This window comes from Leiobunum rupestre, chromosome 7 (assembly GCF_980474605.1).
Source record: "Leiobunum rupestre chromosome 7, qqLeiRupe1.1.hap1, whole genome shotgun sequence".
In the NCBI taxonomy this organism is placed as follows: domain Eukaryota; kingdom Metazoa; phylum Arthropoda; class Arachnida; order Opiliones; family Sclerosomatidae; genus Leiobunum; species Leiobunum rupestre.
This window is the reverse complement of record NC_143390.1, coordinates 54,917,988-54,933,545: the sequence shown is the minus strand read 5'-3', so window position 1 is coordinate 54,933,545 and position 15,558 is coordinate 54,917,988. Positions and strand designations below refer to the sequence as shown.

Here is a 15,558-nt window from a genome sequence, read left to right as displayed (position 1 = left end):
CGACGATTCGATCATCATTTTGATACCAGATTCTGCCGTAACCCACGACTTCAAGATCTTCCAATAATCCCATTACATCATTTTGCAATAAATGCAAATATACATTTCCTTTTAGCCTATGTGGTACGAAAGCCGAACCAACAATTCAATTGTTTAAATTCCTGCTCATACAATAAGGTTAGATATGTCTTGGTGTTTGCTGATAGCCCTGATCATGATGAAACTCCAATTTTAAAATTCAAACCAGTTATATTGGGGGTCCAAGTTTAGGTACATACTAGTTTATGCGATCTGAAAAGGCAATGGAAAATGTCCCAGTACAGCCAAGTTAATGAAAATTATGGCATACGATAATACTAAACATCTTGACACCATTAGGTTGAAAGATGGTAGTTTCTCTACTTCTGGCAAGGACACTAACTCATGTGCACTTTCCAGACTCCAGAGTCACGGATAACTGCGACACTGATACACTCCCTTTAAGGATCAAATGTACCAAAAGGGAAGATTGGGCAGTGGTTAATAAGGTTGTAACGCACTCTAGACTTATATGGGCTATAAAATCATTTAAGCCTTATAAGTCACAAGGACCAGATGGGATCTTGCCCATTCTGTAGCAAGAGGGCATTGATACTCTCTACCCATTGCTGTTAAGGATCTATAGGGGTTGTATTGCCCTAATGCATATACCAAGCACTTGGAAACTGTCTCGGGTTATATTCATACCCACGCCCGGTAAGTCAAGTTACCTTGAGACGAAGGCGATTAGACCAATTAGTCTTACCTCTTTTTTCTTAAAAATTTTTGAAAAGCTGGTGGACAGCTATATTAGAGAGGAGGTTATCTCTCAAACTCCGAACTTCATGGCATAAACAACTGCCGCGAATAGTGTTGAAAAGATAAGACGATGTGGACTTCTGACCCAAAATGCATCTACTCTAAGTAGACTATCGAGCGTACTTTTTTACAATATTCCCGATTGTTCATTAACGTTATCTAAAGATAACACTGCTGAAATCTTGTATATAACCGAGTGTTGATTTTGATCAAGTGTGCTTTTATTAACCGCGGTATCTGGCGTTGTCCATTAGCATTTAACTCTAATACGTAATCATTGTAAATATGTTAATTTAATAATAAACCAGTTTTCGTTCCTTTTAAATTTCGTCTCCGTCATTGAAGCTTTTGTTGAATACGAACTTCAACAAAAAGGCAACTGGGTTCAAGGAATTCGTGTTAGCGGTTTTTCTTGATATCGAAGGCGCCTTTGATAAGGTTTCTAGCGCAGTCATAATGAAGGCTGCCAAGAGGTTTTTTTAGATTTATTTTAAAAATGCCGAAAAATACCACAGTCGGCGACTACGGACGCTTGCAAGTAATTATTGAGTTCATCGTACTTTCCAACTTTTCCACTTTGAAATCTTGAAATGCTTGAACTGGCATACTTTGTTTTTAATAAAACCCCACAGGAAGAACTCTAAAAGTGTTAAATCGCGAGAACGCGGTGGCCATTTTATTGTCCCGTTGTAACCAATCCATTAATTGGGAAATTGTTCATCAAGATATTCTTCCACGATTGGATGTCTGTGTGGCCCAGCATCATCATGTTAATACCAGATTCTGCCGTAATCCACGACTGCAAGATCTTCCAATAATCCCATAAATGCAAATAGGCATTTCCTTTTAGCCTATCCGGTACGAAAACCGAACCAGCAATTCGATTGTTTAAAATTCCTGCCCATACAATAAGGCTAGATCTGTCTTGGTGTTTGCCGACAACCATGATCATGATGAAACTCCAATTTTAAAATTCAAACCAGTTATATTGGGGGTCCAAGTTTAGGTACATACTAGTTTATGCGATCTGAAAAGGCAATGGAAAATGTTCCCTGAGACAAAAACTGTTAGAGGTGCGAGTCGAGGTTACCAGAATAAGAATATTGTTAAGTTGGGGTTATAGTTCATGATAATGCACCGCAGGACGTATGGCTCATATTAACTTTCAAAGTTCCGGTACAAATGCTGCCGCAGATTTTATACTTAAGAATGAACAATAGTATTAGTAAAATTAAACTAGAAGCATTTGTCTTTCATAGAATGTTAAGTTGGTTCCTTTGCCCCTGGCTTCTATTTGGGTGGGGTATTTTTTTTCTATAAAAAATATGGGTGATAATCATACTGCTACTACTAAATTGTCACTACCGTACCATAAACTGCAACCTTGAACCTCTTCGTGGTGGAAGGGAATAACAGATAGAGAGGCAACTCCCTATGTTGGCAAATCAAGGCTCTGCGTCTTCCTTAAGCCAAGGTGTGAGGTATCGTGCTGCGGGCCAGGCGGTACCGGGGAAGCGCAAATACGGTATCGCTAACGATCCCCTCGGGGTACCAGGCTCCACCCCGTTGTATTTTAGCCTTCCACCCGGACAGAGGATTAAGGGTGGTGACCGCTTACTTTCCTCTTTACTCGTGGGATCGTTTATGGAGAACACAACAACAAAAAACCAAAACAAAAAACGGGCAAGGGTTCGAAAGAACCCGGCCTTAAACAGAGGGAGGGTCCGGAAACACCCAACCCTAAGCAAGGGGAGGGTTCGAAAGGACCCGGCCCTAAGCAAGGGGAGGGTTCGAAAGAACCCATCCATTAGCAAGGGGGACTGACCCCAAACAGAACCCGGCCTAGCCTTCAAGGGTCTGCCATTGGCGAGACCGAGCTGGCGAAGCAAGGGATCGATGGGGAAACGTCCCTAAATAAAAACCAAAGGCGGAATCGACGCCGCCGAGAAAAGCAAAGGTTGGAGGAGGTCTCCAATAAGGAATACCCCCTCCTCTGCAAGATAAGAGACCAAGGGGAAACGAAACCCCGGACTCCCAGTCTCAGGTCTCCAAAAGGTCTAAGGTCCATGACCAGACCTATAGTTAGACCTTAAGTTCCACGAAGATGGCTATCCCATGAAGACCATCTCTGAAAAAGAGATGGGCACCATCCAGCGAGGGATTCTGGAGAGGATAGATAGGATACCCTCGGGTGACCCTCTACCTCGATTCTGGAATTTCAAGCTGGAAGGCGTTGCAGTTAACTACCTGTGTAAGGATGTGTTTACTGCAGACTGGTTGGGGAAAGAGTTCGACCACAAGGAGTTCGTTGCAGGAGGGTCATTACTTTCAGTAATGAAGGTAACAGACCTGCCGAAACCATTTAAGGTCGCCTTCCGCATCAAAGATGTGTACACTATGGACGCTAACGTCCTTCTACGCAGACTCCAGATCTTCAACAGCGCGCTTAATACGCAATGCTGGAAGATCGTCAATAAGTCTGAGGTTCCGACTGCCATCCGCTGGATTTTTCAGATGGATTGAGAACCGGTCAAGGTCATCAAGGCGGCGGTTCTTAGAGCTGAAACTGGCTTGGACAGGGGTTTCTTTAAGATACTCTTTCATCCTAGCACGGACAACTCGAAGGACCCGACCAACCTGGATGGCCCATCGACATCCGACAATGTGCCGGATATGGAACAATCCGAGATCTCGGGGATGGAAGACGAGACACTAGCCAGTGGGGACTCTGGGGAGGAAACTCTCGTAGAGGAATACTCAGCTAGGCTAATACCCAAGGCACCACCTTAAGCCCAAGTCATCTAGCGACTTATAATGCCTTAAGGCTATTGACTTGTCGGATATCGACGAGATCAAGGAGGTTGCTCATAAGGAGGGAGCAACAGGGGGGCAGGTTGGGGACGCTAGTCGGGCCGGTGGGAGTGATGTGGCCTCCACATCCACCACTGGGTACGGCTTGGCAGAACTGGAGAGCAACCAAGTTCGCCCTACCTAATATGAGTTTGAAGGTGCTGCAGATTAACCAGCATCACTGCAAGGCAGCCTCTGCTGTACTCTGCAGAAGGTTTGCAAAAAAGGGCTTTGATGTCGGTCTCATACAGGAGCCATGGACTGTCGATGGCAAGATACTTGGCCTCCAAAATGCAGGTAATATATTCTGATTATAACTGTGCTACACCCAGGGCTTGTGCACTGATACGCAAGGGCATTCACGCCCTTCCACTCGCGATGTACACTTCCAGGGATTTTGCCACGGTAAAACTCATTATTTCGTCCACGGACGGTGGTGGGGAGGTTACTATGTCATCGGCATACCTACCGTACGACGATGGTCCCCTCCCCCCTCTCGCAGGGGTTGGTCAGTGTGGCAAGACCTGGGGCCTAAGCCCCAGAGCTGTGTACTGGCTGTACACTATGATCATCAGACCTATCCTGTCTTATGCAGCTGTGGTCTGGTGGCCAAGAGTTACTTTAAGGACTGTGCTGTGTGATCTGCGCACTCTACAAAGGCTGCCTTGTGTCGGCATTACAGGAGCCATGAAAACAGCCCCAAGCGCTTCTCTGGAAATTCTCCTGAATATGCTTTATATTGAGGTAGCTGCTTTTTAGGTGCCTATAGGCTCAACCAAAATGGCTAGTGGAAGGCTAATAATTGGGAACACAGCCACACTAAGCTCTATCGGGATATTTCCAATCAGATGCCGATTTTGACAATGGGTTCTGATATGATGGTTACTAAACTACACTTCAGTAAGGCTTTTGTGGTTAACTTCCCTAGCCGTGCGGAGTGGAGCAACTTGACCCTCGGTAACAAGGGGAGATCGTCTGGTTTACCGATGGGTCTAAGGCCCACGTTGGCACCGGTGTGGGGATGCATTGCCTTACTAATAATTTTGGCTTTTATGAAAGCCTAGGGATACACCCTAGTGTATTCCAAGCAGAAATCTTTGCTATCTGCTCCTGTGTTGCTTATTGTTTACATCAGGGGTATCATGGGAAGGTTATCCAGATTTATTTGGATAGCCAGGACGCTCTTAGAGCTTTTAGCCAGTATAGTATTTTTTCTAAACTGGTTTCTAGCTGCTCAGATCTCCTCTGTGCTCATTATTGGGGTCAGCGATGACCCGATTTGCAGAGCTTGTCTAGCTGAGGCGGAAACTGCCTCACATGTACTCTGTAGCTGCGATTACTATGCGGCCCAGAGGTTTGAGCATTTGGGTATGCACCAGTTGGAGATGCATGACGTTTCCAACATCACGGCCAGGCAGATATTAAGCTTTGTGTCAGAAATAGGACTTATTTAAGTCATCTGGATTGGGGATGCACAATGGACCTCGGGTCGAAGTGCTCGGCTTGCCACCCCACTCAACAATAACAATTTGTTACTAAATTGATGATTTAAGGGCCAGATAATGAAATTTCCCTAGTTTAGCTAGTCTCTGGAATTGATTCGATCTGTTATCACGAAGTATAGAAGAGGAGGAGCTATGAGATATTAAGGCTGAATTTCTCAAATGATTGTGTAGCCATAAAGTATCCTAACTAATAGTTCATAAATAAAAAATAATGTAACGGGGATAAGAAATATTTTCCATACCAAAAAATTATGCTTAGCTTCAATAATTTCATTAAAAACATCAATAATATTTAAAAAAATTTATTTTCACCATCTCATTGTTCCTTTTTGGTAGGTAGTTTTTACTCGCTTACATTTAAAACTCTTAATGTGCATTAAAAACTTTCAATTTAATGATTCTGAGGGTTTCAATATCTTGAAATCTTAATAATGGTATCAAAACTGTCTTTGAAAAATGAAACCTTTCCTTAATTCGCCGTAATTACAACATAAAAATAAACACTTTCAATTGGTTAAAAAATTAGATATCTAGCATTTAGAATTTAATTTTGTATCAGGACCGTTTCTTCGGGACTCCCGTTGAATTTGATCCGCTGCTAGATCGATGAGTAAGAAAATGTTAAGGAAAATTTATAAATTGTTTGAAATGCCAATGTTAAGAAAATACTCAGGGGCATACTGAAGGTGTTCAATTTGAGGAAGTAACCTTTAATTTGCTAATGGTTTGTTTTTAAATTTCATCAAATTTGTTTAGGGCTTAGCTTTTTTATCCTTTTTCATTATGGACTATTCTACTTTTATCACTCTTTAAATTTGCTTAATCTATATAGCTTTTCCTAGCTACTTAGCAAAATAGTTTGTTATAAAAATGGGTTTTCTAAAAAGGTTTAACAAAATTTATAGAAAAGGATATTGTTTTTTATCTTCCTTTTCACTTCTTCGTTCACCTCTAGATTTTGATGCCAATTCAATCTAAAAAAAAAAGTCAATTTATATTGAAATGTTTACTTGTATTAAATAAAAAATTATGAATTGTGAAAAAAATATCCACCGCTTGTTGGGTAATTTTTGAAAGGGGACGGTTTCATGCAGTTATCGCACATGGAAATTATTATTTGTTCTTTTCTGTATTTGAAGTTGAATTAATTACTTTATCAAAAACTTTATAAAGGTGCCAAAGTTTCCGAGCAGTACAACAAATTGTCTGTATAATTATACTTAGAGATGAATATATTTTACTAGATAATCCCCTTTTAAATAATAAAAATTTACTATATATAGCTGAATTGAAATAACACAAATAGTACAATGAAACAAACTAGAAAATCCACAAATAGGTATTGATATCTTTCCCCCAAATTGTACTAAAAATATCCAAATACCAACTTAAAGTATTTCCTAGATCACTTATTTTTTGGTAAGGGTAATAACGATTAATTATCAGATTCATAAAATATCCGATACGGGCACTATGCTGTTGCAAAGCCTGAAGAAATGAAACTAAGAGCTGAATCGTGATAGTTTTGGTAAGCAGTAGCTCAATAGTAAAACAAATACCTACCCTCCTATGTCTTTCCACTCTGTCTTTCACATCAGAAACTTCACTTCTCTTGAGTGTAAGTTTAGTGGCTATAAAGATTTTATACAAAATTTAGAGAAAAAGTAATCTATAATCAAAATATTTCCTATCATACAGTAATATGACCTTGATGAATGAAATTACCAAAGGGCACTAGGGGAAACTACCAATTCCACTAAGAATTGTAAGTGCACTGTGACATATCAAGAGTGTGTATCACGAAACACTATATTTCAATAAATTATTTATATTTTTTGGTAGTGTGCCAAGGCATTAGAATCACCGCACTCTAAAAACACTAAAATACTGCAGCTTAATTATGGAACACAAAATTTAATAGAGATTACAAGACAAGTCTAGATGAAATGTAAGGCTGAGAAGCAGTGACTTTTTATACTACAGTGTTATGTTTATTTTCTACCTGCCAAGGGAAAACATGCACGAATTATGATTCTGTGTAACCCACTAGGTAAAGCTATAAACCAAAATCATCAAATGTAAATTCGCTATTGAAAATGGTCCCTTCACTAACCTCTGGTAGTATGATTCCCTAGCATTACTTTTCTCAGTGTACAAAATATATGTACACTGACATTTCTACCTCACTTCAAAGATAATAGATCTCATGATTATTAGAACACCCTCATATGAATAAATCTGTAGCTTTGGTGTGCAAAGATTTAAATTATTGAATAATGTTTAAATTCTTAATATTGATTAGTAGGACACCCTGTAACAGAATGATCTGCTCCACTCTTCCACAGATCATGCTTGATTTTGTTTCAAATGTTTTCTTAATGTTTACAAACCGCAAACGATAAAAATTGTTTCTCATTAATAAAAGTTTTAAATTATAGTGAAATGCCTCTTATGTTAAATACGTAAAGGTGTTCAAGTTGGAAATTGGAATCATTTGTCAAACCGCCATAACTTAACTACTATAAAAAATTAACTTTGCTATTAATTTTAAAAGATTAAAATCTAATGAATCGGTTTATCAGACTACTTCGTAGAAAATATTGGCAAAATTGAATTACAGCGGCATCATGTAATTTTGCTTTTTTTTGGTGGAGAATGTAGCACTTGACGCGTAGATTACGAAGTTATTTTTTTTGGGCCGCAAATGATAATTTTTTAATTAACTTAATTTTTAAAAAGTAGTCATTTTACGGGATTAGTAACGTTTTTCTAAAAATAGTTCCGTCATGTATCGGTCGACACCACTTTTTTGACGCACCCCAGCCCCATTCCGAGCATTGACGGTGGGCCTTCTATAATCGTACCTAATGGCATCGTAATTAGTTAAATCGTATAACTTAAATGGTTCCAAAACACGTAAATGACGTTACTAAATTCCCCGTATTGGCGCCTGACGCACTTTGAGATTCCCCAAATTGGCGCCACTCGCTTTGCTCAAGCGCTGGGGGCGCGTGGCGCCTCCCCAACCCCATACTAAAAAAGCGATGGGCCATCTATAACGTGACCTAGAGGACAGTACCAAGCCTTACGCATCAAGTATATACTTTTAATATCAACCAGAAAAAAGCTATTGTGGCCTAAAAATACAAAACACCTAGAAAATGAACAAAACCTGTAATTGATTTATTAAGTACGGGAATATCACTTTGTAACCCAAAAATACAAAACACCTAGAAAATGAACGAAAACTTTAATTGATTTTATAAAGTACGGGAATATCATGTGGAAATTATTAGGACACCGAAACTGTGGTGTCGGCGAACACACGACGGAAATAAGTTCAACGAAACACGTGAAAATGCCCAAAATGAGAAATTTTTAAAATTACATAAAAAAATTAATAATCATTTGCGGCCAAAATAAAAAAAATACCCTCAGCATCTACGTGACAAGGTCTATCAGGTGCAACCAAAATTAATATAAAATTCAATGAAAATGAGAAATTTTTAAAATTAAAAAATTAAATTATCATTTGCGGCAAAAATAAAAAATACCCTCGGCATCTACGTGACAAGGTCTATCAGGTGCAACCAAAATTAATATGAAATTCAATGAAAATGATAAATTTTTAAAATTAAATTATCGTTTGCGGCCAAAATAAAAAATACCCTCGGCATCTACGTGACAAGGTCTATCAGGTGCAACCAAAATTAATATGAAATTCAATGAAAATGAGAAATTTTTAAAATTAAAAAAATTAAATTATCGTTTGCGGCCAAAATAAAAAATACCCTCGGCATCTACGTGACAAGGTCTATCAGGTGCAACCAAAATTAATATGAAATTCAATGAAAATGAGAAATTTTTAAAATTAAAAAAATTAAATTATCGTTTGCGGCCAAAATAAAAAATACCCTCGGCATCTACGTGACAAGGTCTATCAGGCGCAACCAAAATTAATATGAAATTCAATGAGGCCACTGTAGTTCACTTCACCCAAAATATTCACTTTGGGTCATAGCCACATGGAATTGCCAAAAATTTCATGAAGTTGTCAATAAAAACTATCCATGAATTTACACCTCAAACTCAGCATTTTAAGGTTTGTTGGTCACACAGCTTAGGTTTCCATGTACTATAGTGCCATGATGTTTTGGGAATGTAGGTTAAATAGGAAATTGGAAAACAATTTTGACACTAATCTGCAAAACATAATAAATTACTAAATTTTTGCCTAAATGCTTTGAAACTTTAAACGAAGTTAAAGTAGCTGACCCGGACAAGATTAGATGATGTTGCCAATTGTTGCAAATATTTATGTTTTTGGGGTAAAACCCCTTAGGTTTCAGCAGCACAAAACCGAATTAAATGTATAAGCGTAAAACCTTTCTATTTGGAAGTCAAAAAACAATACAACTGGATAAAATTGCTAAATTCAACAAAAGTGCTAAAATAGACCAAATAAACCCAACTTCCCAAAGTACAAAATTTATAAAACACCCCAAATTTTTTAGAAACTTCCGAAGAAAAACAAAAAATACCACTTAAAATCTGTTCGGCATTATAGTTACATTGCAGTTTCAACTAAATCCTAGTTTTAAATGAATCATAATCCCTTTAATTTAAAAATTCATAAAATTTGCCTTTTATTATCTTACCTAAATCTTCATCCTTTCTCCTTTTAAGAACAGAGCCACTGCTACCATTGTGGTCCTAAGAAAAGAAAATAATATTTAGATCGAAAACACATCTTCCAAGAAGTACAAAAAAGGTTAATAAACTCTAAATATAACTATTTCATAATTTTTCAGCAGTATAATTATTTGTAAAATGTGCTCTAGTGAAAGTGGTCTTATTTAAAAAGCATCATTACCATGCTGAAGTAACATGAAAAAATCACAAGCCAATTAAGTTTATCATGAATTTAAAATTTCACTATGACATTGAACAAATTACAAAAATGAATTGAATATAAGTGCCACAGGAATCTGGAATTAAAACAATATAGAAAAAACGGAATAACTCCTGCTTAGAGTTTGGAGGTTCTCTCCCCACTGCTTAGTGGTTTCCCTACCCCCCCCCCCCCAAGCTCTTCGGTTTCCCCTTACCATAATACTTGACATTAATGGTAATAGTGAGTGTAGATCGCGTGGCATGAAGGGCTTGACAAAACCCTCCTACGCAATTAAGACTGGTAACCTGAATTGATTGCATTAAAAGTCGCTAGATGACTTGGGCCTAGCGTGGTGCCTTGGGTATTAGCCTCGCTGATTAAGTATGAACTTCAGCACGATAGTGCAGTTTGAGCAGATTGTATTATGTATGTTACTAAATAAAGACAAAAGTTTTATATAAAATACCCTATCCATGAATATTTTAATTATTTTGAACAAGATAATTTCATGAGAAAACGTTTGGAAATAAATAAGTTGTATAGTTTGATTTAAGGTGGTTGCTGTGTATCATCACATATGTACTGTGTTTTAAATGAAAATGAATTTTTAATTTTTAAGCTGCAGTTCAGTTTAAAACATTTAGAATATAGATCATGTAAAATATAAAAAACTAGCATTTTATTTCCTTTGTTAACAAAAAATAGCAGATTTGGACACATTCACGATAATGTATGAAAAAACCAGGCTTGTGATGATATTTCCACTTATCTTACTAACTCTCTATCCTACACTGCAACGAATGTTCTTAGGTTTGAATTCAGGGTCAAGTTAATATTACATTTTTCTTTCATAAATGGATTGCGATAACAGTAGCACACTTAACAGAACTGTCTAAACCATGAAACTGAGTTATTTTGATAGCTACTTTGATTAACACAATTTGAAATTCAAAAGTTTGCAACTGAACCCCTAATTAATTTACTTAAAATCCAAAGAGCTATCTTAAGGTGTTTATTGCATAATACTGAAAATGAGTTATGGCATATTACCTTAGTCTCGGGATTCCGAATGGTGGCTCATTTTGGGGAAACATAAAAATACCTCTCTCATGTTCAGATTGAATTAACATGCAAGGGGAAAATGTTCTTGTATTTCAAAATATCTTAAAAGATTTTTTTAAGGGAATGCCAATTAATGTAATTAAGTAAAACCACAATATCAAAATAACTCAATTATAAGTATTATTATAATTATTTATCTAATGAGACTATAAAAAAGGCACACCCGTTTCCTATTAAGTTTCTTTTCTTTTGATTTGTTCTTTTCTGGGGTATGTGTATATCCGCCAGAAGCAGCACCAAGAGAACCATCTAAAGACGATTCGCGTCCAGGAGTTTTTTCTTTATTACTTCCGCTCCTCTCCCTACTACTGCTACGGGATTTTCCAACGGTAATACTGCTGCTACTTAAATCGGACGCCGCTCTTTCATTATCGATTAGGGAAACATCTTTGTGCCCTTTTACATCATCTTGAAGACCCTTAGAAACCTAAAGTCACGAAGAAAAAAAAAACCGACATGGTCTACTATTTGTAGGCCTATCATATGGTATTTCACTTATACACTACAACAGTAAATTATATGTAAAAAAAACCTCAATGGGATATAAAATGAGAAAACCAGGAACCTAAATCTGATTCAAAATACTCCAACAGAAACAGAATAGGGTGATAAATACTTATGGTGTTTAAAAGCCCCACAAATTATTTGTATTAGTATTTAGAAGATCACAAGTAATACAAAAAAATTAGTAATTAAATAAAAATCTTAAAAGTAATTTGAATAGTTAAAAAATTTGCATACCGATATCATGCACAACATAGCATTAGAGGCCTAAGTTCTTAGCAATGATAATTCTCTGTAAATTTTAAACTATACCACACAAGCTTGAAGGAATTTATCTGTGCATGATTGTAGCCACAGTTAAGGGAGAACCATGGGGCATTTCCCTCTCTAAGTTAGATAATTTCCCACAGGATTATGAATTTGAAATACAGTACAAAAAGTGCACTCTTCAACCCCAACTGGTTGTGAATCTATAGCTTTCTATAGGCCACACTCTTATAAAATTGGTTGTTATTTCAAGAGCTACTCAAAGTAAGCCGAATTATCCACTGAAATAGGCTCTTGACTACAGAAAGCTACTCAGTACTGCCTCTCAAGTAAAATTGTTCCAGCTATGGGCCTGTATCTGCAATTGGAACTAGGGAAAATTATCTAGATTAAAACGTGTACTAGCCAGCTAGCAAATAGAAAAAAAAATTGAACACTTAACAGTATATTTATGGTTTGTAATTTCTTAACTAAGACCTAGTAAAATCAACAATAAGAGTGAATATACTCTAAAACTTAGATGAATTGTCTTGGTTTTAGTTCTAGGAGTATTTTTGAATCAAATTATAGGAAGGCAAATTCCTAGTTTAAACAGTAACTGAACACTATCATATTTAAAGATTGGCGGATATTCACAATTAGGTAAAACACTTATACACATGCTCAAACAAGTTTCCATGTGCACCAATCTGACTTTTAGTGAAACCATCAGAAGCACTTGCAGGCAATGTAAAATTGGACAATGAATGAAACATGCAAAGTTATGAAATCAGTGCCAGTGGGATTATGAAATTGTGACCAGCTGCTATATTCCGCCCATCTTTCAATTACGGTTAATAATAATGCAAGTATGCCAGACACAGTTAACAAAGGTTTTGCTCACCTAAAACTACCAACAAAATCTTTTTTGTTGAGTACCAAAATAATTTGCAAGTATGAAAACTTATACAACATGGGTTTAAAAATTTTAGGTCAGCAAAACCATAATCGTAAGTTAATGACCACAAAACAATTATTTGGAAGTAAAATTACATCTGGCAAGTAAAAAATCTTCCTAAACAATTTTTGCAAATCCTCGCTGAAACAACTAGAATATTATCCAGTATAATCATATAATTGATTCTAATATCTGTTTCACCACATTAATTCAACAAGAATTTACACATAAGCGACAAAAATCTGACTTGTTTTTCAATTGCCTCTTGATACGAAAATTGAAATGTACTCAAAATCATCAGTAAAGGTTTAGGCTTTGAATATCTTATGTGTTTCTGAGGATTTTTTTGGTTATTGGTTTAGTTTAATGGGGCATTTTCTAATTTAAAATAAATAAAAAACTGCTAACACACCAGTTAAATAACTAGCACTAGCTAAATCTGGTTGCAAAAATGTGAAATTAGGTAATTGTACAATTTTATTTGTAAATATTATGAAACTGGCCATTTAGTTTCGTTGTAAATATAAACAAATAATTGTTTTTGTGACCTAGTAATAAATTGAAAACTAAAATGACATACTTGCCAAGAAAATGTCAAGTGTCTCTATTTCTGTTTCGTAAAACTAATTTACATGAAGATACCTTTTAATGTTTTTCAACAGCTCATGAGTATCCAGGTATTCATGAGAGAAATGCATTCAACTTAGCCATAAAAAGATTGAGGTAGTTCAGAATAAATTACAAAATTATTTAAGATTTAAATTATAAAAATGAAAATAAGCCTATGAACAAGATTTGCCAAAACTAAAGCTAATTATGTAAAAGTTACAAAATTGGGAACAAATTAACTCTATTTATTAATTGACCAATGAAATAAAACAAAATAAAAAAATTAAACCAATAAAATAAATTTCTAAATTTGGAAATATAATCTAGTTTCCAATAACAAAAAATTACCTAAATAATTGTGAAATCTATCTTCTACCTCTTATTCCTTAATTGAAGTTATGAAAGTTCAAAACAAATAATTTCCAATTGCAAAAAATATTTTACGAATACCCGTCTTTTCTTGGCAAGTACCACAAATTGAAAAAAGGATAAAAATATGTACACCTACAAACCTTTTCAAAAAAATTTAAAAGCTGAAAAACATATCTTTAGAGTATTTAAGAATAGTTTCCAATAAAGGAAATCATAAGAATTAAAGAGCTAATAAACTTAAGCTATTTTTTTATAAATTGTACAGGAGGACTCTAAAGATATGCATTGAAAATATTAGATTTTCTACTAAATAGGTCACCTTTCAACAGCAAAGGAGTGTCCGTTGAACAACCCCTTGAAGTCCCCATGTAAGCAACTAGAGAAACGATTTTGGCTGAGCAGAGAGTTGGATTGGCAGTAGGATAGTAGAAGTCAAAGAAACTAAGTGGCATCAATATATATGGCTTTCAAAGTTCGGAAAACAAGAGTGGCATTTTGTCGCCCATGTTGATGTTAGGTAAAAAGGAACTATTTCGCTCAAATAAATCTGTCGATCGCTTGTACCACCAAAGTTCCTTTTTAATGGTGATTCTTGTAAATGATTAATATTCCTAGATACTTCATGGATCTTCAATTTTGAAATAACTCGATACTTGATGAAACTGTGAACTTTGAAGGACATTTCTGGTTCATCTGCTAGTACATTCTGTGAAAATGATCCTTAAACTTCAAACAACCAATTTTGACATCAGAGAGACAAACAGCTTGATATTCATTGACCGCCAGCATTATTGAATAAGAAAGACTCCATTATTTTGGAATATAAAAATAAGGTAAAATGTTCGTGCGTGCCATCATCATAGCTTTGGAAGCAGATTACGTAAGATCTATTCGTTTAGACATGGAAAACTGAAACCCGAATATTTCATCAATGATCTTCCCAAAATTAAGCAAGATTCTCTTCATAGTTGTTAAAACAGAAATTCGACTTGAATGAAATTAAAATGTTTATAAACTTGATTTCAAACGTGATCCATCATCTTCATGGTCTTCGAAACTTGTCTTTAAGCCATTTGAATGGCAGTATTCTTGGCATTAATATTTTTTCTTAAATGAGTGGATCCTTCACTCATCCTCAAATCAAAATAAAGCCCATTTTCAAAACGGTACCGGTATCTTCTTGAAAATTATAGACTGCTTTTGGGGTGGTAATTTAAACTCCAATTTCTCATTAATATAACAAATTAAGATTTTACTTTAAATCTGCAACTCTTTTTCGTAACTGCCGAAATTCTCTAGGCTTTTAAAACTTGAATAAGGATACTACAGGATTGAAAATTAAAATATATACCGGTAGGAACTTTTCATTCGCTCTTTTTCTCGAAGATGATTATACTGTAAACCGACCTCTGCTGCCCCCTTTGAAATTTTTCTCTACTTGCTCACAATTTAGAAGAATTTGAATTTCTTAGATATTTCATCTAGCAAAGGGCATTTTTATGGTGATATTTGGGCAGAAGGAAGTGTTGAGTAGCCATCTGGTGAATAATCGACCGTCTTTTGGACGTTCAGATACTAACCTTTGTTTGGTTCACCTCCGTTCTACGCCTTTTATGCCCTAAAATGATTAAAATGTGTTACGGTTAAGTGAAAAATTGATT

The 15,558-nt window shown here is 36.0% G+C and overlaps 1 protein-coding gene across 2 annotated transcripts in view; it reads right to left on the bottom strand.

The window, feature by feature from the left end:
- Positions 1-5,484: 5,484 nt before the first annotated feature.
- Positions 5,485-15,558, bottom strand: part of tho2 (THO complex subunit 2-like protein) — a 59,157-nt gene continuing 49,083 nt past the window's right edge. Inside the window, exons 35-40 of one of the 2 annotated variants that reach the window (XM_090154371.1) lie at positions 15,478-15,515; positions 11,372-11,635; positions 9,851-9,905; positions 6,756-6,823; positions 6,108-6,166; positions 5,485-5,802 (exon numbers count right to left, since the gene is read on the bottom strand). In XM_090154371.1, coding sequence (XP_090010497.1) covers positions 5,748-5,802; positions 6,108-6,166; positions 6,756-6,823; positions 9,851-9,905; positions 11,372-11,635; positions 15,478-15,515 — 539 coding nt within the window. In that variant the 3' untranslated portion in view covers positions 5,485-5,747. Of the gene's footprint in view, positions 5,803-6,107; positions 6,167-6,755; positions 6,824-9,850; positions 9,906-11,371; positions 11,636-14,216; positions 15,516-15,558 lie in introns of those variants that run through there. The other variant, XR_016472334.1, reaches the window with a different exon arrangement.